This window comes from Mauremys reevesii, linkage group 7 (genome assembly GCF_016161935.1).
Source record: "Mauremys reevesii isolate NIE-2019 linkage group 7, ASM1616193v1, whole genome shotgun sequence".
NCBI lineage: Eukaryota > Metazoa > Chordata > Testudines > Geoemydidae > Mauremys > Mauremys reevesii.
In genome coordinates, this window is record NC_052629.1 from 1,493,831 (window position 1) to 1,514,316 (window position 20,486).

Below are 20,486 nucleotides of genomic sequence, written 5' to 3' on the forward strand. Positions count from 1 at the left end.
CCCCCTTTAACTCCGGCCCCTCCCGCGCCCTGAGCCCCTCCCACTGGGAATCACAGGCCCCGCCCTTCATCCAAGCTCCGCCCCCCGGCACTGAGTCTGTCCCTCCGCGCACGCGCACTGGCAGCTCCCGGGCCCGTTTGTCACGTGACAGATTTTGTCCCGCCTGTCCAACGTGACGGGAGGGTGGTCGCTCTCTGGCGCGCATGCGCCTGTGGTTGTCCCCCGCCCCCCCCAGCGCATCATGGCGGCGGCGGTGGCCGGTGCTGAGGGGCCGGGCGGAGCCCTGCGGGGCTGGGTGCGGGACTTCGTGTCCGGGCTGCAGGACGGGCGGGCGGCCGAGGTGGCGGCAGGTACCGGCCGGCGCGGGGCGGGGGGGACGTGGGGCGGGGCTGGGGGTTGTGGGGCTGGGGGGTGGGACATGGGGCGGGGCTGGGGCTGGGGGGACATGGGGCGGGCTGGGGATGACATGGGGCTGGGGCTGTGGGACATGGGGCGGGGCTGGGGCTGGGGGGACATGGGGCGAGGCTGGGGGGATGTGGGGGTGGGACATGGGGCGGGGCTGGGGATGTGGGGCTGGGGTGGGACATGGGGCGAGGCTGGGGATGTGGGGGTGGGACATGGGGCTGGGGATGTGGGGCTGGGGGTGGGACATGGGGCGGGCTGGGGCTGGGGATGTGGAATGTGGGCGGGGGCTGGGGCTGGGGCAGGGTGGGATGTGGAACATGGGGCGGGGCTGGGGGATGTGGGGCTGGGGGGTGTGGGACATGGGGCGGGGCTGGGGCTGGGGGGACATGGGGCGGGGCTGGGGCTGGGGGGACATGGGGCGGGGCTGGGGCTGGGGGGACATGGGGCAGGGCTGGGGGGATGTGGGGCGGGGCTGAGGAATGTGGGGGGGGCTGGGGCAGGGTGGGACATGGGGCGGGGCTGAGGAATGTGGGGCGGGGCTGGGGCTGGGGCAGGGTGGGTGTGGGACATGGGGCGGGGCTGGGGGGATGTAGGGCTGGGGCAGTGGGGATGCGTGGCAGTGTGCTGGGAGGCAGGGCACTGGGGGCTAGTGGGGATGCTGGGAATCTGGGTTAGGATGGTCAGGGCCACTTGCCTGGGGGTGGGTGGGCAAGACTGGCTACAGGAAAAGAGTGTTCCAGGTGACTTGGGTGACATCTGCACCTTCTGGGGTTGCTGTGGCCTGGTCACTGGCTGCCTTTCCTGTGTGTAGGTTCCCTGGCACCTCTCGTGGTGGGATAGGTCTCTCCTGTGGTAGGTGAGGTGTGGGAGGTAACCATCCCCACTGCACTGGGCGCTGGCGAGGCCTCAGCTGCACTGCTGTGTCCAAGTGTGGGCGCCCCGCGCTCCGGGGAAGATGGGCATGAGAGAGAGAGAGTCCAGAAGACAACAGCAGAAATGATAAACGGTTTAGAAAACCTGGCATGTGAAGGATGGTTAATAAAAGGCACGTTTGCGTGAGAAAAGACTGGGGGGGAAATCTGATAATAGTCTGCAGATGTGTCAAGGCAGTGGTCCCCAACGCCATGGCGTCTATGTGCGCCCGTGTACTGGCTGGCAGACCAATAGGCGGCGCTGCCAATTTTCGGCGGCATTTCGGCAGTGACGCCTCTTGATGTTGCCTCTTCTCAGCGGCATTTTGGCGGATGCTTGTCCGCCGGCCACGGTCCTCAGTGGCTTGTCGTCCGGCATCTGCCACCCAGAAAAGGTTGGAGACCACTGTGTTAAGGGCTGTTAGTGAGGATGGTGATCAGTTCTCCATGTGTATCAAGGATAGGACAAGAAGTATTGGGCTTAATCTGTAAGGATAGTTGCGCTCTGGAACAGGCTTCAAGGCAGGCTGTGGAATCCCCATCATGGGAGGTTTCTAAGAACAGGTTAGACAAACACCTGTCAGGGATGGTCTAGGTTTACTCAGTCCTGCCCCAGTGCAGGGGGCTGGACTAAAGGACTTCTTGAGATCTCTTCCAGCCCCACATTTCCAAGATTCTCTTGACAAGGTTTGTGCTGTTCGGTTCCCCAGAGAACTTGCCATTCTGTTTGTACCAGTAATTCGGTGACTGTTATATTAAGGGATTCTGCCGCATCTGGAATTTGGCTTTTAAGGACACAAGGCTGTATGGCTGCGTCTAGGGACTAACCTGGCATTGGTTTGGAAAGGAGCTAAGAGAGCAGTAGGCGTACATGGTCTGGGTCGGGGGGCTGTACAGGGACTGTTGGTTTGTAACATGTTTACCAGTGAGTTGGGGAAAGGGCTGAGCTGGCAAAGCTAGCAGATAATGCAGAATGTCATTGGCTAACATGATGGCAAGTAAAATTCGTGTTGATGTTTGTTGGAAGGAACAATTTGAACTCCCCCCACACTATGAAATCCATCACACACTCACCTTGAGGACGTCCTCGTTCCTGGCCACCACATTTGAAAGGCTCTAGAAGAAATGACAGGATGCAGCAATGATTAGAGGTCTGGAAAGAGAGACAAAAGGCTGGGAGTGTTTAGTGTAGAGTGGAGACAAATCAGCGGAACATGCTGTACACGAATGAATGGTACAGAGAAGGTAAATCCTGCACTTCTGTTCACCCCAGACCTCATGAGAACAACAACATGGAAAGACAGCACAAAGTGATGCGTGGAAGTACTGGTTTACACAATGGATATTAACCTTTGGCACTCTCTGCCATACCACCGTAGATTGACGATGCTGAGAGTTTCACAGGTTTACCATAGTTTTTGAAACCATGCTGAGCACAATTGGATCTTGCCTGTGCTTATGGCTATACCATGTTCAACCCTATAGTGATATCCACTGCTGGCACAGTCAACAAAAGGTGTCTTTCATAGGCTGATGCGGTTACTCGGTGAAAATACTCAAGCCTCCGGTCACCCGAGAATTGAGCAAATGCTCTAGCCTCAGAACATAGCCGAATGAGCAGGTAGTTAACCTCAAGAAGCGTTTGTAACTTGTCATGGTTAAGTCACTATACTTCCGCCTTTTCCTGTTTATGAGGAAACACGCCTCTCTGTAGGTATTATTTTAAATCTTGCCTTTGCAAGTGCAGAAGTTCATTGCTCAGGGTTAGAGTCCTTGGAGGTGTGGTGGTCCTGGCCTCTTAGGAGACAGTTTAAGGAAGGAGACTTGACAGTTGAGCTTCTTTCAGATTTGCACATTACATGTTTCCTTCTTGGAGTTTCCGATGCAACTTCATTGCATCCTAACCCACTCCTGTGCGATTCCATTTCCGCTTTTCCACACGCAGTTCTGGCAGTGCCCTTCAATGATTGGTGACCCGTGGCACCCCTGCGATTCTAGTTCTGGGCTCTTCCTAGCTCGCCCAGTGCCTGTCGGTTCTGGCCTGCATGCCCCTACTATTCCAGTCCTCCTCCCATAGCTCTGCTGAGGCTCCTCACTTACAGACTGCCTTGTGCAGGTCAAGGGCTGGATGCTCTCCAGCAGCAGGCTGCAGCATGACGGGGATGCCTGCCTCAGTTTCCCCTTTCTTCCACCCATGAAGGGAACATCATTTCGCACTGTCTGATGCAAAGCCTGCTTCTGGGCATCATTTGTTCATGTACATCAGTGTAGTAATTCCCAGAAGCCTGCTAGTGAAAACCAATCTCCGGTTCCCGACAGTCAGTAGCAGCATTTTGTTCCAGGTCCTTGTGCTGCTGATCCAGGGCCCACTCTCCAGGTCTCCCTGCCTGAGAGTAACCAGTCCTCCTGCAGCCCTTCCGTGCCTCTCGTCCTACGCCTGTTCAGGTAGCTCCACCTGCCCACCACAAACCTCTTGACCCTCTTGCTTCTGGGCTCGGCTTCTCCTGACCAGCATTTGAAGTTAGCAAGCTGCCTGGTGTGCTAACCTTACAGGTTCCTTCCTCCTTCGTGGGCCCAATACCGGGGAGATCGACTGAACTACCGGTACTTACCAGGGGCATGAGCTGGGCTAGCCGGAGCCTAAGCAGTGTTTGCAGCAGGGTGGGGGACACGAGCTGAGGACTGAAAGCCTGGGAGAGGGACAGAATGTTGACCCAGAGCATGCTCAGTGGGTGGCTGCCCTGCCAGTCACGTGGGGACAGTGTTGATTGCAATGCCCCTCCACTGACAGGGATTCTGCTTTCTCCCTGCCCTGCTTTGTGGGGAGGATGTGGCCCTGGAGTTGGCGGGGGGGTGGGCGGAGGGCTGTGGCCAGCTAGGAACACCAGATGAGTGTGTGTCAGGTAACCCCCTCGTGCGCCAGTAATTGACAGCACGTGCCGAACGCCATCCAGGACAGCAAATCACATCATTGGATGACATCAGTAGTGCAGTATTAGCTCTTCTCTGGTGCTGTCCCTCCGAAGTTCTCAGTGTGTGTTACGGACATTTAAAGAGGCCTCTGCTGGTGACTTACACCTGCTTTACTGGTAGGGAAACTGAGGCACAGATAGATGACATGACCTTCCTGAGGGATCTGAGCCACAGCTAGGAATAGAACCTGGGACTCCTGATGCTGTCCCACTCGGGCCGCCCGCTAAGCAAAGATGGCACCAAAACACTGGATCCCAGGGCTGGACTTTTCTGCTGAAGGCAACCAGCCCCAGCTCCCATGGCTGTGTATTCCCATGTATTCCACCCCCTTGCCCAGTGAGGCTGCATAGGGAGCCAGAGGAAGGGATCCCCGCGTGGGACTGGAACTCAGACGCTTGTGTGGCACCGAGTTGTGCTGCACCAGGCGATGCAGAGACTTCGTAAAACCGTCCCCAGCCTATTGTCTCCTCAGGAGCTGGCGTGTGTACACCAGCCCCTGCCAAGCACCACAATTCCTCGTAATTCCCCCAGTGCCAGGGAAACGCATGGCACCTGTGCCATCAGCTAGGCCTGCCTCTCCTTCCCCGGAGAGGACGAGCAGCCCAGCCCCGCGCTCTGGGGCCCTGTCAGTCTGAGGGATGCGTTGGGCTCTCCCTGGCTCACCATTTGTCTCATTTCCTAGGGGTGAAAGCGGGAAGCTGGACCATCTTGGAGATCGTGGAAGCCCTGGGGTGAGAGGAACCTCGTACACCACCTCCCTCTTCCTCCTCCGGCTCGGGAGAGTCAGGAGCAGGAGCGTTAGAGGCAAAGGGGGCTTTGTGTCGCTCCCTTGGCCTGGGGCCGAGACCCCCTGTGCACTCTGGCTGGATCGGAACCAGGCAGCGCCCCCTCTGGGGATGACTGAGTGCCCCTGCCCTTGCCCAGCCCCTGCATACCGGGTTGCTTCAGGAGAATGAATTCTGGGACCCAAACCGAGCAGGAGTCGCCACCAAATCTTTGCCTGCCAGGATCCAGAGTAACTGCCCCCCCCCCCCATCTTCCCCGGGAGTTCCCTGCTGGGTGGGTGCTCTCAGGGAAGGGTCCTTGTCCTTGTCCCAGTCCCTGCGGCCAGTCGGAACCAAGAGCCATTTCTTTGCCGGGCTCCTGCTAACAGAGCATTGGGGTTTCTCTGTTGTGGATGTATTGGTGGGGGGGAGAGGCCTCTGGTGTCAACTCCAAAGCCCTGGCCAGATGAGTGGGCGAGGTCCCCAGTCCTGCTCCCCCGAGGGCAGGCGGGGTCCTGTGTTACCAAGTGGGGACGTGACTTTGCCAAGGCCATGCAGCCAGTGCCAGAACTGGGCACAGAGCAGAGTAGTCCTTGCTGCCGGCCCCTGCTCTGACCACTACTCTCCCCCTCACTTGTACACACTGAGTGTGGGCTCTGCTCACCGCAGCCCTGTCATCGTTCTCCACCCCCCCTTTAGGTCCTGCCTTGAGAATACAGAACCTCGCACGCGTGGGCGAGGCCTCCAGCTGCTGTCCCAGGTCCTGCTCCAATGTCACTCCATGCTCCAAGAGGAGGAAGGTAGGGGCCGTGCCAGCCCCCTTCTCCCGGTGTGACTGCAGCCCTGGACACGGGAGTGGGTGCAGCTCAGCATGGGCATTGCTCTGGTAGCTGGCTGACTTCCCATGTGCATGATGTGCCGTAGCGCCCGGGGGGTTGGGACACCTCAGGGGGTTGCAAGGTTATTTCCTGGGGGTTGTGAGCTGCAAGCCTCCATCCCCAAACCCCGCTTGGCTCCAGCATTTATCATAGCGTTACATATAAAACAATGTGGTTTGAATTTATAAGGGGGGGGTTGCACTGGGAGCCTTGCTGTGTGAAAGGGGTCACTGTTTGTTTCCAAGGCGCTCTCATGCCAGGGCTCTGAGTGTTCCCCTGCAGCAGCAGAGAACACAGGTGCTGTGAGCTGGCTTCTGGCATCTGCTTCCTGCCGCAGTGGCCCCAGGGTGCTCTGGGCTGTGATTCAGGGCAGAGGAACGTGTCTGGAACCGGGTGGGGGGAATCCCAGGCTGCTGTGGTGTGTCTCTGCTTGGCTGAGCTGACTTGTCAGCTCCTGGCCCGGTCTTTGCACATGCACTTACGCCCAGGCCCTTATCTGGTTCCACCCAGCCATGGGCAGAGCCTCACTTCATTAGCGCTCAGCCATGGGGTGCAGAAAGGGCTGTTCTTGGGGTAGAGAGGTGTCCGGGGGGGGCCCATCCGGGGGAGGGGGTGCTGCTGCTGATGGCAGAAAGCCTGCAGCCGCTCCAGAGCCAGGTGCTCACCAGGAAGTGCATTGGGTTCTCTCTGCTGCCCTGTCCCAGGTGCCATGGCTCTCGGGGAGGTGTGGACTCAGCCCACAGAGCTGGGGGTCTCACATCTCAGGTGTTTGTTTCTGTGCAGTGACACACCTGGTCCTGTTCTATGAGAACCGGCTGAAGGATCATCACCTTGTGATCCCTGCTGTGCTGCAGGGACTCCACGCGCTGGTGAGCTCGTGTCTCCTGCTGCTACAGCCCCCTCGCCGGCCAGCCCCCCGGGAGAAGGGTTCCAGGGCAGAGCTGGGAACCAGCAGCATCTGTCCGTCTAGGGGCGGGGGGGAACAGTCTGTGCTGCAGCAGCCATTGTCTCATCTCCTCCACACGTAGGATGCTTCCGAAGGAGCTGAAGCCACTTCTAATGCATGGGGGGAGGGCAGATGCCTTCCTGACCCTGGGGGGGTGGGGGCAAGGGCAGCTTAGCCCTTGAAGCAGGAGGTTGGATCACCCTTCTTACATGTTAATGGCCACGGACTAGCTCCTCCCAGGAGCGGGTGGGTCCCTCTGGCGCAGGATTTGGCTGGGCCGAGGTGATTGAATCGTTAGTGTGATTAGCCTGTGGGCTCTGTGCAGGGTGTGAGGGGACAGCTGATCAATCCTGTCCTGTGGGGGGGGGATAGCGTGGGGCACCCCACTCTGCTGCAGATCACCTTCCGGTGCTGGCTGGCAGCTCTGCGCTGTACCTTGCTTTTCTCTCCCTGTGTCCCCAGAGCCTGTGCGAGGTGCTGGCGCCAGGCCTGGCCGTGTCTGTGCTCAAAGCCATCTTCCAGGAGGTGCACGTTCAGGTGAGCGGCCAGAGCCCGTCTGTCACCCCCCTTTGCGGGCCCCTCCCAGCTTCTGTCTGCGCCCCCCGGGGCCAGGGTAACATGTCACGTGCATGGTCTGGTGAGCCAGGCTGCCTCTTGGCTAGCGGCACAGCTCCTGCTCCTCTGTGCCCCCCCCCCGGCGTGGTGGTGTGGCTCAAGCCATGCCTGGAGGAAGGCAGCGCTGGTCCCTGGGGACTCCCTGCTGGCTGGCGGCTCAGGGCTGCTCAGGAGCCGGCTCCCTTCTGGGGAGTGGTTGGAAAAGTCTCAGAGAGCAGAGCCTTGGGTCCCATCTGGTCCGCGCCCCCACCCCTCTGGCCAGGGCGGGATAGGGTCCTTCAGGCTGTTCTGCAGGCCAGGGTTAGACCTCCTGTTCTGTGAGACGATTGCCCAGCCTCGTGTAATGCCCTCGCACTCCTCCTGCGCACACCCGTGTGCCACACGAACGCCTCTCCCCCGGGGGCGCGTGTCCTTCGTGTTGGCGTCCCGTCACCTGGCAGCACCGTGTGGCGTAGTGCCTCCAGCCCCCAGTCAGCGGTGCCGTGATCCCTCTGCTCTGGAGCACAGTGGGCGTGATCTGTGAGTTCTCCTAACTCCTCCACTCTTCCCCTCCAGTCCCTGCCGCAGCTGGATCGCCACACGGTCTACAGCATCATCACCAACTTCATGCGCACCAGAGAGGAAGGTGAGGCCGGGAGGTGACCCGCTGGAAGTGGGGAGGGTGGGCGCTGTGGCCTGGCTGGGGGCAGGGGGGAGCCCACTGGCAGTGCCCCGTGGCTTGGCCCAGTAGCTGAGCTGTGGGGACCCTGGGCCATCGCTGTGCCTGCTCCTTCCCTCTGCAGAGCTGAAGGGCCTGGCCGCCGACTTCACTTTCGGCTTCATCCAGGTGATGGACGGGGAGAAGGACCCTCGCAATCTGCTGGTTGCCTTCCAGATTGTCCGCGACCTCATCCTCAAGGACTATGTGCTGGGTAAGCGCCTGGCAGCCCTGCTGCTGGCAGCCCTGCAGGCAGCTTGAGGGGCCCCCTGCTGTTGGAGGGGCCGGCCTCCTGGGCATCCACCACCCTTGCAGGCCCCTGTGATCCTGAGCTGCCTTGGGCTGGCTCCAGAGCTGCTGGCCCCTGGCCTGGGTGACGCCTGTCGGGCGCCTGGCCTGGTCTCCTGTGGGGTGGCCCTGGGACTGAGCCATTTCTGTTCTCTCCCCGCAGGTCCCTTCGTGGAGGAGCTCTTTGAAGTGACATCCTGCTACTTCCCCATTGATTTTACTCCTGTGAGTGAGTCTCCCCTCCCCGTACCTTGTGCATCGCCCGTCAGCGTGTTCCCATGGGGCCCTGTGCTGGCCAGGGCTGGGGGGAAGAGGGGCAAGGTGAGAACCGAGGCTGGTGAGCGGCCTGTTGTGGGTCTCGGTGTCGTAGGCCGAGGACCTTTCTGAGGGCAGGACGCTGTGCGTGAGGCCAGGTTCGTTTGCCTGGTATTGCTGGTCTCTGGTCCCTTTGTTTCCTCTCTTTTAAACAGTAACCAGTCCCCGAGAGGATCATGGATTTTATCCCATGGCAGCTTACTGTACGTAAGAGCCTTTGGTGAGGGACCTTGACAGAGGCTTTCTGAAGGTCCAAGTACACTGGATCCACTGGATCCCCCTTGGCCACGTGCTTGTTGACCCCCTCCAAGAATTCTAGTAGATTGATGAGGCCTGAGTTCCCTTTACAAAAACCATGTCGACTCTTCCCCAACAAATTATGTTCATCTCTGTCTGGTAATTCCGTTCTTCACTCAAGTTTCATCCAGTTTTCCTGGTACTGAAGTTAGGCTCACTGGCCTGTAATTGCCGGGATCGCCTCTGGAGCCTTTTTAAGAATTGGTGTCCCGTTAGCTGTCCACCAGTCACCTAGCACAGAGGGTGATCTAAGTGGTAGATTACATACCACCATTAATACTTCTGCAGTTTCACATCTTTGAGCTCCTTCAGAACTCTTGGGTGAATCCCATCTGGTCCTTATTGCTGGTGACTTATTACTGTTTATCAGTTTGTTCCAAAACCTCCTCTAATGACACCTCAGATGTGTCACCTAAAAAGACTGGCTCAGGTGTGGGAATCTCGCTCACATCCTCAGCCGTGAAGACCCATGCAAAGAAACTTGCCAGAGTCTATGCTCCTTTCTGTTTTCCTCAGTAGAGTTTGATTTGCAGGGTTTAAAAGACGCCTTTAAATCTCTAACGGCCTCTTTTACTCTGGTTCAGCCATGGCGGCATGTTTTGCTGCTTGTTCTGTTCTTTGGGGAATCTGTCTGACGGGCGTCCTGCTCTTTGTGCTTCCGTTCCAGCCCCCCAACGACCCTCATTGCATTCAGAGAGAGGACCTGATTGTGAGCCTCCGGGCCGTGCTGGCTTCCACGCCCCAGTTTGCCGAGGTACGACGCCCCTCAGGTGGGCAGCAGCAGCTATGCCGAGGAGCATCGTCCTTCTGAGCTGGAGGGAGGGCGGGCTGGTGTTTCCATGCCCTGGGCTCTGGGTTGTAGGACCGGACGTGCTGGTCTGGGCACCGGCCCCTCTCCAGAGCCGCGGGCGGCACCTCTGAGCAGAGGCAGCTCCCTGCATGGCGCACCGTGGTGGGAGAAGGGAATTCACAGATCCCAGGGCCGTTGTGATCGTCCGGTCTGACCCCCTGTGTGACAGGCTGGAGACCTGCCCTGAAATAATCCTTAGAAAAACATCCCAGCTTGCTTTAAAAATGGCACAGCCGGGGAATCCCCCTGCCCCTTGGGGTGTGGTTCCCTTGGTTGGTGCCCCTCCCTGTCACGAACGTACGCCGCTCTGGTGTGAATGGCTGGGAGCGGCCAGGCTGGCTCCGGCACTGACACCACGTGCTCTGTGCTACGTCTCAGCGCTCTGGGGGAAGATGGCAGCTGATGGCTGGGCCTCCCCTGGAAATGTCCCCTGCCCTGCGAGCTCAGGGTGGCTGCTGGCAGCCATGCACTGGGGAAGGCTCTGCACCTGCAGCCCTGCCTCTGTCCAGGGACGGGGGAGCTGGCAGTGTGGGCTTGGGTGCTGGACTGGGTCCAGGGAGCCTGACCGCCTCTCTCTCTCTCTCTGCAGTTCCTGCTGCCGCTGCTAATCGAGAAGATGGACTCGGAGATGCAGAGCGCCAAGCTGGACTCCCTGCAGACCCTGGTACGGGGGACAGGTGTAGCAGTAGGATTTATTGTTTGTGTTTTGTAGAACTTAGAAGGAAGGATAAAGGATAATAATGTCGGATGTATTGATTTGATTGTATTCTGCCGGCCACCCCGACTGGATAGCAGCAGGAAGGAACGACCCTGGGTTGTTGGGGAAAAAACCACATCCCAGCAGAATACAATCATACTACGCTCTGATCCTTTCTCCTTCGTTCTCAGTTATAAAAATACAAACACCAAACTCTACTGCTACACGCTCGCTGCTGCCTTGAAGGGAGTGGGAGCACTGGGTCTCTCCTCCCTGGCCCTAGTGCGGTTATCCCTGCAGCCCTGCCCACAGCCAGCCTGGCGGGCTGAGCCCTGGCGGGGGGGTCCCTGCTCTCCGGCCCCCTCCCTTGCTGGCTCTTCCCTAACGTCTGTCCTGGCTCCCTCCTGCAGGGCGCCTGCTGCACCATCTACGGGCAGAAGGAGCTGCAGGAATTCCTCCCCAGCCTCTGGTCGTCCCTGCGCCGGGAGGTGAGTGCAGCTGGGCCCCACGGGCGAGTCTTCCCCCTCCTCACAGGAGAGCCCCAGAGCACTGCGGTCGGCCTTGGCAGCCCTGCCCAGAACACGAGGCTTGGGGGGAACCTGGGCAAAGCCCAGACCCCATCGGGGCTATTCGGGGCTTTTGGGGAGTGCGTTTGGGGTGGGGCCCAGTGCTCAGTGGCCGGCATCTGGCCATGTCTGACTCCCTCCCCCAGGTGTTCCAGACGGCCAGCGAGAAGGTCGAGGTGGAGGCTCTGGCTGCGCTGCGCGGCCTGGCTGCCTGTCTGTCCCGCTCCGTGCTCAGCTCGGACACTGAGGACCTGCTAGACTCCTTCCTGAGCGGTATCCTGCAAGGTACCTCCTGCAGGGGCCCTGCACGGGGCCCCACGGCCGGCTCTGGGGGCTGTGTGCACTGACTGTCCCCTCCCGGCTCTCCCCACCGCCAGGACATGCCGGGGAGCATGGACTGGGGGATAAGCCTGGGGAACTGCCAGGGTCACACCCTTCCCAGCAGAGGGTTGGCATGGCAGGGGCGCCTGCGGGCTCTGGGGGAGCGGAGAGCAGCAGCGTGGCCTGGGGCTCCGGGGGACGTAGCTGACGCCTGCTCTCTCAGACTGCAGGCACCATCTCTGCGAGCCTGATATGAAGCTGGTATGGCCGAGCGCCAAGCTCCTGCAGGCAGCGGCGGGCGCCTCCTTCCGAGCCGGCCACCGGATCACCAGCAGCGTCGTTCCCCTGCTGCTGGAGCAGTACAACCAGCACCCACAGGTGAGGGGCGCCCGCCAGAGCAGTGTGCACGGGGGGGGCCTGGTGCTGGGACACTGCACAGGACCCCCTCCCAGCTCTGAGCAGGGGCTCTGACTTGGGCTGTGCCTTGCTCCCTTGTAGAGCAGCCAGCGGAGGACGATCCTGGAGATGCTTCTGGGCTTCTTAGAGCTGCAGCAGAAGTGGGGGCACGAGGATGAAGGTGAGGCTCTTAACCCAACCCCCCCAGCATGGGGGGCCATCACCTGCTTCCACGGTGCCCCCGACGGTCCGGACTGGTCCTAGGCGCAGGGATGGGCCGGCAGCACATTCAGTATTAGTGTTTCAAACTGACGTGCAGATGAACCAGCTGCTGCGTCCCACCTCAGAGGTGGCTGCACTTCTGTGGTGGGTGAGGTGTGCTGTGTGTGAAATCTGTGCAGCCCTCAGGCCGGATGGTGCCTGTGGGGTGGAGGTGCTGGGACTTGTGCCCGCAGGGCCATGACGCTGTGTCTGTGTCCCCCAGAGGAGAGCGCCCTGCTGTGTTCCCGAGCCCCGCTGTGCTCCGTGCTGTTCTCGGCACTGACGGACCCCAGCGTGCAGCTGCAGTTGGTGGGGATCCGAGCCCTGACCGTCCTGGGCACGCTGCCAGGTTGGTGTCTTCCCGGGGGAGGGGGGACGCTGGTGCTGGCAGCTCGGGGGGGCTGTCTGGTTATGGGCCGGTGTCAGTCCCTTGCAGGGTGCTGATCGTAGGGGGCGCCCTGGGGCCCTGTTCCCCGCTGGCTGGGCTGGGCTGTGGCAGCACCTGGGGGCACTAGATGGCGCTGCAGGCCGTGGGGGCGGGGCGGGGCAGTGCCCTGGGCACTGGGCCTGACACAGCTCAGCCGTGTCTCGTTTCAGGGCTCCTGGCTCCCCCCGACGTGCAGCTGGTCGTGGATCACCTGACCCGGCTCGTCTTGCACGCAGACGATTCTCAGAGCCGGTGAGTGGCTGCGGGGCTCCCTGGCCTGTGGGCAGGCCTGGCTAGAACAAACCCAGCATGCCTGGGCTCCTGGGGTCCCGGGTGCCCGGTGCCCCCAAGAACTACACCGGGGCCTGCCGCGGGAATGGAGGAGTGACCAGGGTTGGGGCGAAGCCACCAGCTCCCCTACTGAGGGGCTGTGAACCCAGCCTGTCTCCCCGCGGTGCTGTGCTCCGAGCCCTTTGCCCGCTGCGTGTGGCTGGGGTGGGACCCTGCTGGCCCCACCCGGCGGCTCTCACCTCTTCTCTTCCTCCCCACAGCGTGGCCGCGATGGAGGCCGCAGGATCTCTGGCCCCCACCTACCCCGGGGCCTTCTCAGGGCGCATGGTGCAGAGGCTAGCGGAGGAGTTACAGTCAGGTACGGGGCCCGGCTTGTGTGGGCGGGGGGGCAACTCTCCACCTGGGGGAAGGTCCCATCGCCACCACCCTGGGAGAGGCTGGGACCCCCCTTCTCCCTCCCCCGGCACTGCAGTGCTCCTGCCACGCTGTACGGAGCCACGCCCCCCTCACTGGCACCCCGCTTCTCCCTCCCCCCGCTGCAGTGCCCGTGCCACGCTGTACGGAGCCACGCCCCCCTCACTGGCACCCTGCTTCTCCTTCCCCCTGCACTGCAGTGCTCCTGCCACGCTGTACGGAGCCACGCCCCCCTCACTGGCACCCTGCTTCTCCTTCCCCCTGCACTGCAGTGCTCCTGCCACGCTGTACGGAGCCACGCCCCCCTCACTGGCACCCTGCTTCTCCTTCCCCCTGCACTGCAGTGTTCCTGCCACGCTGTACGGAGCCACGCCCCCCTCACTGGCACTTTCCCGCACACACCTGTCACTGCAGTGCCCATGCTATGCACAGCTCCTAGATGGAGCTGCTATACGGTGGGTGCATATAACTGGTTGGAAAATGGTTCCCAGGGAGTAGTTATCAGTGATTCACAGTCAGGCTGGAAGGGCATAACGAGTGGGGTCCTGCGGGGATCAGTTCTGAGTTCGGTTCCGTTCAATATCTTCATCAGTGATTTAGATAATGGCACAGAGTGCACATGTAACGTTTGCTGATGATACCAAGCTGGGAGGGGCTGCAAGTGCTTCGGAGGACAGGATCAAAATTCAAACTGATCTGGACAAACTGGAGAAATGGTCTGAAGTAAATGGGATGAAATTCAATCAGGACAAATGCAAAGTATTCCAATTAGGAAAGAACGATCAGTTGCACAGATACAAAGTGGGAAATGGCTGCCTAGGGAGGAGTCCTGCGGAAAGGGATCGGGGGTCACAGTGGATCACAAGCTAAATATGAGTCACCTGTGTAAGGGCTGTCGCAAAAAAACCAAACATCATCCTGGGCTGTCTTAGCAGGAGTGTTGTGAGCCAGACAGGAGAAGTGATTCTCCCGCTCTACTCTGCGCTGATAGAGCTCAGCTGGAGTATTGTGTCCAGTTCTGGGCGCCACATTGCAGCAAGGATGTGGACAAATTGGAGAAAGTCCAGAGAAGAGCAACACGAATGATGAAAGGTCTAGAAAACATGAGCTATGAGGGAAGAGTGAAAAAATGGGGTTTGTTTAATCTGGAGAAGAGAAGACTGAGGGGACATGAGAACAGTTTTCAAGTATTGTTCCAAGGAGGTAAATTGTCCTTGTTAACCTCTGAGGACAGGACAAGGAGCAATGGGCTTAAACTGCAGCAAGGGCGGTTTAGGCTGGACATTAGGAAAAACTTCCTACCTGTCCGGGTGGTGAAGCACTGGAATAAATTACCTAGGGAGGTTGTGGAATGTCCATCACTGGAGGTTTTTAAGAGCGGGTTGGACACACCCCTGTCAGGGCTGGTCTGGATAATACTTAGTCCTGCCTTGAGTGCAGGGGCTGGAGTAGCCGAGCTCTCAAGGTCCCTCCCAGTCCTACGATTCTCTGATTCTATGCCATACAGAGCCTTGCCTCCCCCCCCGAGACTCCCCTTCTCCCTTCCCTCCTGTCACTGCCAGCCTGCTGCTGCGGCTTGGCCCTGGCGCTCAGAGCAGAGCTGGCTCCCTGATGGCCGTGCCATGGCAGCATCGCCCTAGGGCCGGGCTGGGCCCTGGCAGTGCTTCAAAGGGCTGGGCTGAGGGCGGATCCCAGCTGGGGAGGTCAGGCTGTGCCCGGTCTCCAGTCTCTCTGCTCCCCCACCACCGCCCTGATCCTGAGCCGCCAGCCTGTGCCCTGGGTCTCATCCATGTGCCGCTTCTTTCAGAGCGGGAGGAGGAGGGCAGGCGATCCACGCACTCCCTGCGGGCGCGCTGCCTGCAGGCGCTGGCAGCCGTGTCCACACACCCCGGGATAGTGCGCGAGACGGTTCCTGTCCTGCTGCAGTGTCTGCGGCAGGTGCCGAAAGGTAAAGCCACCGGGGAATCCTGCCGGAGCCTTCGTGGGTTCCGGAGGGAGCCAGCAGGGGGCGCCAGATGGGGCATCAGCAGAGATGTGTGAGCTGGAGTCTGGGCCTGGGGGTAGGGGTTGAGGGGCGTCAGCAGAACCCTGGGGGGGGGAGGTGCCCAGGGCTGGGCTACCAGGGGGCTGCGGGTCGGGGTTGAGGAGCATTAGCAGAGCTGGTACCTTGCTGTGCCTCATGGGCTGGAGCTTTGAGCTGGCCCAGGGGCACTTCATAATTTGTCCGTGTGCTGCTTGGCATCTGCCACCTCCTGAGCCCCGGAGCGGGGGAGTGTTGGCGCGCGCTGTGCCGGAGTCATATTCATGGCACTCTCTGCCCTGCAGGGACCGTGCCAGCGGGGGCCTGTGACGCGGTGGCCGTGTGCCAGAGCCTGCAGCGGGTGGCGGTGCAGTGCCAGCGGGATGCCGAGAGCTGCTGGTATTACCACCAGACCGTGGTGCCCTGCCTGCTCGCTGTCACGGTGCAGGCCGCCATGCAAGGTGAGGCCCACGCTCGGGCATGGAAGGGGGCAGTCGGGGGCTTGGTGGCTCGTTGGGGTCCGACCGGGGGCTTCAGGCTGGAAAGCAGCTAAAGGCACCCAGGACAGATGCTGTCCCTGTGCCTGGGCAGCCCCCAGGGCTGGGCTCAGCTGCCCTGCCAGGCGTGGCGCCCTCGGGGAGGCGTCGTCACAGTCTGGAGCATGAAAGGGAAGGTTCCATTGGTGGCAGTACCCGGTCCCTGCTGGTGAGAGGACCTGCAATGGCCACGCCAGCCTTGTAGCCCTTCTCCTAGCCCTGCGAGTGCCCGGGAGCACTCCGGGGGCGCCTGAGCCCACACTGCAGGCCCTGTGGGCTGCAGGCAGGCTCTGACCTGGCCCTTTCCTCGCCACTGGCTGCAGAGAACGCCCACTCGCCACCGGGGAAGCTGCTGCTGGAGGAGGAGGTCTTGACTGCCATGGTGCCCGTCGTCAGCGCGGCCAGTGCCCACCTGTGCCCTGAGTGAGTAACACCGGCACCGAACCGGGGCCGCGTCCCGGAGCCATAGGGTTGGTGCTACGGCCCCAGCTTGAGAGGAGCCTGTCAGTGTGCCAGAACCCCTGGATAAGCCTCGCTGCTTCCCCACCTCCGTGGCCTGGACCCCCGGCCTTGCAGCCCCCCTCCTACCCCCCATAGCTCCAGGCAGCGGGTCCAGCTGGGACAGACCCCGAGGGAGGCTTGGGCATTAGCCCCTGAAGGTTGCCCCAGCGTTCGCAGCGACTCCCCCAGCGCCGCCAGACAGTCGGGTTTGTTCGGTAACTGGCCGTGGCCCAGGCCGGCCGGCGTGTCGCCCAGAGAACTGAAGGTTCCAGCACGGCCCATTCTGGGGAGCCCCGAGCCCGGCCAGGCTGTAGGGAGCCCCTGGGTTCCAGCTCTGTCGGGCTGGGGCCTCCTTGGTCCGACTCCTTCCAGCAGCCCCCTCTGAGCCCCCCAGCTCCTCCCAGCCCTTTGATCTCCAGCTGGCGGGGGGAGGGGGTGGCTCAGCCTCCCTGCGCAGAGGTGGGGAGATCTGTCCCCTGGGGCGCTGGGTGTCAGCGTCCTGGGGACTGGATTTGCCATCGGCGTCTCAAATCTCCACTGATCTGGGGCCAGGCCAGGCCAGCCAGGCGACACCACCCTTGGCTCAGCCTGTCCTGAGAGCAAACAGTCCTGTCCCACCCCCGGGGGAGCAGCGCAGGGGAAACTGACGCATGCCGGACTCGTAAAATATTACAAACACTTTCCACTTTGTCCCACCATGTGCCCATCCTGCTGCTCAGCCCCCAGCTCTGCCTCCTGGGGGGCCGGGGGTTGAGCGAGGAGGGGCTGTTCCCTCGCAGTGGGGGCGCTGTGCCTGGGTGGAAGTGCCGCTCTGCTGACCTGCCTGGCCACGGCTCTGAGGCTCCTGCATGTCTCCCCGCAGGCTGGCTGCCCAGAGCGTCTCCCAGCTGGTGCCTCTCTTCCTGGACGGGGAGGTCTCCTTCCTGCCCCAGGACAGCTTCCCCTGCCCCTTCCAGCCCTTCCAGGTGAGTGGGGGGCGCCGGGGGGGGGCTGGGGCGCGGGCAGCTGGTGACGCTGGCGCTGCTGTTCCCTTGCAGGGCGGGCAGCACGTGGCAGCACAGAGACGCCTCGTCGCCCTGCTCATGGCCTTCGTCTGCTCCTTGCCCAGGAACGTGAGTCGGGGGATGGGATTCCCGGCTTGAGCCGGGGGCAGTGTGGATGGGGCGCGGGCAGCGCCCAGCGTCCGTACTGGGTTCTGGTCTCTTCCAGGTGCCGATTCCCCAGCAGGACAGGCTGCTGCAGGAGCTGCTGGCTCTGAGCTGCTCCTGCGACTGCCCCTTCACCGCCACCGCGGCTGCCAAGTGCTTCGCGGGGCTGGTGAACAAGCACCCGGCAGGTAAGCGGGTGGGGCGGGCGCTGGGCAGCCTCGGGGCGCTCGGCCGGGGCGCTGCAGGGCTCCATCAGCCTGTCTCGTCCCCCCCCAGGGCAGCAGCTGGACCAGCTCTTGGAGACGGCGGTGAGCAGGATGGAGGCCGGCCTTGCCGAGGGCCCGCTCCGAAGCCAGGCCCTCGCCCTGCTCCTCTGGGTAAGCACGGCAGCCTGGGCGGGCGCGGGCGCTGGCAGTGCCCGCCCGGCTCCCCAGCTGACTGGTCTCTGCCCCTGCAGGTGACCAAAGCCCTGGTGCTGCGCTACCATCCGCTGAGCTCCCGCCTGACAGACAAGGTGAGCGGCCGCCCACCCGGGGAGACCCTGCCCCTCTCCTTAGGCCTGGGGCACCTGCCCGCGCTCAGCCTCCCGGTTCCTCTCGCCCCCTGCAGTTGCTGGGCCTCCTGGGGGACGCTGAGCTGGGCCCCACTGTGGCCGATGGCTTCTCCCTGCTCATGGCCGACTCCCCAGACGTGCTGCACAAGGGGTGTCACGCCGACGTGCGCATCATGTTCCGCCAGCGCTTCTTCACCGACAGCGTGCCCAAGCTGGTGCAGGGCTTCCACGCCGCCGGCCCCGGTGAGCGCGCCGGCCCCCCGGGCCCCTCCCGCGGCCGGCCCCTCCTGCCCCCGGGCCCCTCCTGCCCCCGGGCCCCTCCCGCGGCCGGCCCCTCCCGCTGCCGGCCCCTCCTGCCCCCGGGCCCCTCCCGCGGCCGGCCCCTCCCACGGCCGGCCCCTCCTGCCCCCGGGCCCCTCCCGCTGCCGGCCCCTCCCATGGCCGGCCCCTCCTGCCCTCTGGGCCCCTCCCACTGCCAGCCCCTCCTGCCCCTGGGCCACTCCCGCCCGGGCCAGCTGGCCTGCCCCTTCCCCCCAGCTGCCTGCCCCTCCTGCCCCCGCTGCCTGCCTCCCACTGCCCCCAGGCTGCCTGCTCCCACCCCGGCTGGCCCCTGCTGCCTGCCCCTCCCACCCCCTGGGCCCAGCCACTTGCCAGTCCCCCTAAGTCGCTCCCCCAGGCCACCCCCTGCCCCCTGGGTTGCCCCTCCTGCTGCCTGGGCCTCTCCCGGATGAGCTCCCAGTGTCCGCAGGGCCGCCAGCTCCGGGGGTGCTGCCCCCTTGGTGTGCGCATGGCCCCTCCCAGGAACGGGGCTGTGACCAGCTGCCCTCTGCTCTCCCCAGGCGTGAAGGCCAATTACCTGAAGGGCCTGTCCCATGTGCTGAACCACCTGCCCAGGCCGGTGCTGGTGACGGAGCTGCCCACGGTGAGTGCTGGGCCGGGCCGGGGGGGGGCCAGGGGGCCAAGCCGACGGGCCTCTCACTGCCTGTGTCCCCCCAGCTGCTGTCTCTGCTGCTCGAGGCCTTATCCTGCCCGGACCGCGTGGTGCAGCTCTCCACCCTCAGCTGCCTGCAGCCCCTGCTGCTGGAGGCGCCGCACGTCATGAGCCTGCACATCGACACCCTGGTCACCAAGTTCCTGGGCCTGACCTCCAGCCCCGCCATGGTGCGTGCCCTGCCCTGCCCCTCCCTGCCCCGCCTCGCCCCGCCCCGCTGCCGCCCACGCTCACCCGGCTCCGTGTCTTTCAGGCCGTCCGCATCGCTGCGCTGCAGTGTGTCCACGCGCTCACCAGCCTGCCCATCCCCGTGGTAAGTCCCCGCTCCGCGCAGGCTGGGCACCGTGTCTGGCCTCGGGGGGTAAGGCGAGTGCCAGGGACCAGGGGTGCTTCCCCCGGGGGCGTGGAGGGAGGGGACGCTCCCCAGGGCAGGGCAGGGCAGCCAGCCCCCTTCGCTCCATGGCGTGCAGTGCCCACACTGACGGGCACCTCTCCCCTCCAGCTGCTCCCTTACAAGCCGCGGGTGATCCGGGCCCTGGCCAAACCCTTGGACGACATGAAGCGGCTGGTGCGGAAGGAGGCGGTGGTGGCCCGTGGGGAATGGTGAGTGCAGGGGGGTGCGGCAGGGGACTCCCAGGACACAGCCTGGAGCCCCCCCCCGACCATGCTGCCTGTTCTGTGTCTGCAGGTTCCTGCTGGGGAGCCCAGGCAGGTGAGGCCCTGCCCGCACTGACTGACAATCTAACCAGGAACCCACTAACCAGCCAAGCCTCCCAGAGCGGGCCGGGAAGGACGGCAGCCCCTGCCGGAGGCCAGCCTGCTCCTAGCACACGTCGGAGCTGCGGGGCGGCCCCGCTCCTGCTGCCTGCAGTGCTGGAGGGAAGGCAGGCGCCTGCCCCCCCGGCCGTGCCCACTTGTAGGCGGCGCATGGAATCCATGGGCCAGCCGAATAAACACACGTTTTGCTAACGGCCTGAGTGGGGAAGATGGCTGGGGTGAGGGGCCCGAGGCTGCTCCTAGCACCCCCTGCTGGGGAGGTGGGAGCCCTGCAGCTGGCCCCTGCCGTCTCTCCATCTCTCTCCTGAGGGTGAGGGTTTGGCCTGGCCCTGGCTTTCTCCAGTCTGGGTCTGAAGGCCCAGGGACCACGTGAGCCTGGCTCCCCGGGGTCCTGTTACCTGCCCCTTCCAGGGCTTTGCTGTGTCCTGCAGGCAGGGGCCCTTCCCCACTCATGGCTATGCCGGCTCTGTCCAGCAGCAGCACCTGCTCATCCCCGCTGGCTGTTGGGGGGCAGGGCCCCCCGCCCACTCCTTTGCCCAAGGTGAGCCCGCAGCGCAGAACTCAGGTCCCTGTGCCCGAACTGCTGGCCCACGCTGCGTCGGTCCGTACGGTGCGTCCTCTCAGCAGCGCTGCCCCCTGCCCACGGGG

General features: G+C 62.8%; 1 protein-coding gene across 6 annotated transcripts; it reads left to right on the top strand.

Moving 5' to 3' along the window:
- The first annotated feature begins 133 nt into the window (after positions 1-133).
- On the top strand, positions 134-20,030 carry MMS19 (MMS19 homolog, cytosolic iron-sulfur assembly component). 6 transcript variants are annotated; one of them, XM_039546717.1, is made up of 32 exons: positions 134-350; positions 3,659-3,761; positions 4,972-5,020; positions 5,753-5,853; positions 6,715-6,800; positions 7,340-7,414; positions 8,048-8,117; positions 8,275-8,403; positions 8,641-8,702; positions 9,757-9,843; positions 10,529-10,603; positions 11,047-11,124; positions 11,349-11,487; positions 11,747-11,901; positions 12,022-12,100; positions 12,404-12,529; positions 12,778-12,859; positions 13,159-13,256; positions 15,120-15,260; positions 15,638-15,793; positions 16,192-16,291; positions 17,232-17,334; positions 17,407-17,481; positions 17,579-17,705; positions 17,794-17,894; positions 17,975-18,031; positions 18,127-18,313; positions 18,910-18,992; positions 19,067-19,231; positions 19,315-19,374; positions 19,564-19,664; positions 19,750-20,030. In XM_039546717.1, the coding sequence occupies exons 1-32, from the start codon at positions 204-206 to the stop codon at positions 19,775-19,777; spliced, it is 3,225 nt and encodes a 1,074-aa protein (XP_039402651.1). In that variant the 5' UTR covers positions 134-203; the 3' UTR covers positions 19,778-20,030. The 6 variants fall into 6 exon arrangements, with proteins under 6 accessions (XP_039402651.1, XP_039402653.1, XP_039402654.1 ...); XM_039546720.1 differs by lacking the exon at positions 3,659-3,761 and adding an exon at positions 1,217-1,450 and having other exon boundaries at positions 226-350; XM_039546719.1 differs by lacking the exon at positions 3,659-3,761.
- Positions 20,031-20,486: the final 456 nt, after the last annotated feature.

What these genes read in the sequence shown, in the direction of transcription:
- MMS19 (XM_039546717.1), top strand. Translation starts at nt 204, where the DNA reads ATGCGCCTGTGGTTGTCCCCCGCCCCCCCCAGCGCATCATGGCGGCGG. An exon ending in TCCCCATTGATTTTACTCCT is followed by an intron (nt 8,703 to 9,756) that starts GTGAGTGAGTCT and finishes CTTCCGTTCCAG; the next exon opens with CCCCCCAACGACCCTCATTG. An exon ending in CCCTCGCCCTGCTCCTCTGG is followed by an intron (nt 17,895 to 17,974) that starts GTAAGCACGGCA and finishes CTGCCCCTGCAG; the next exon opens with GTGACCAAAGCCCTGGTGCT.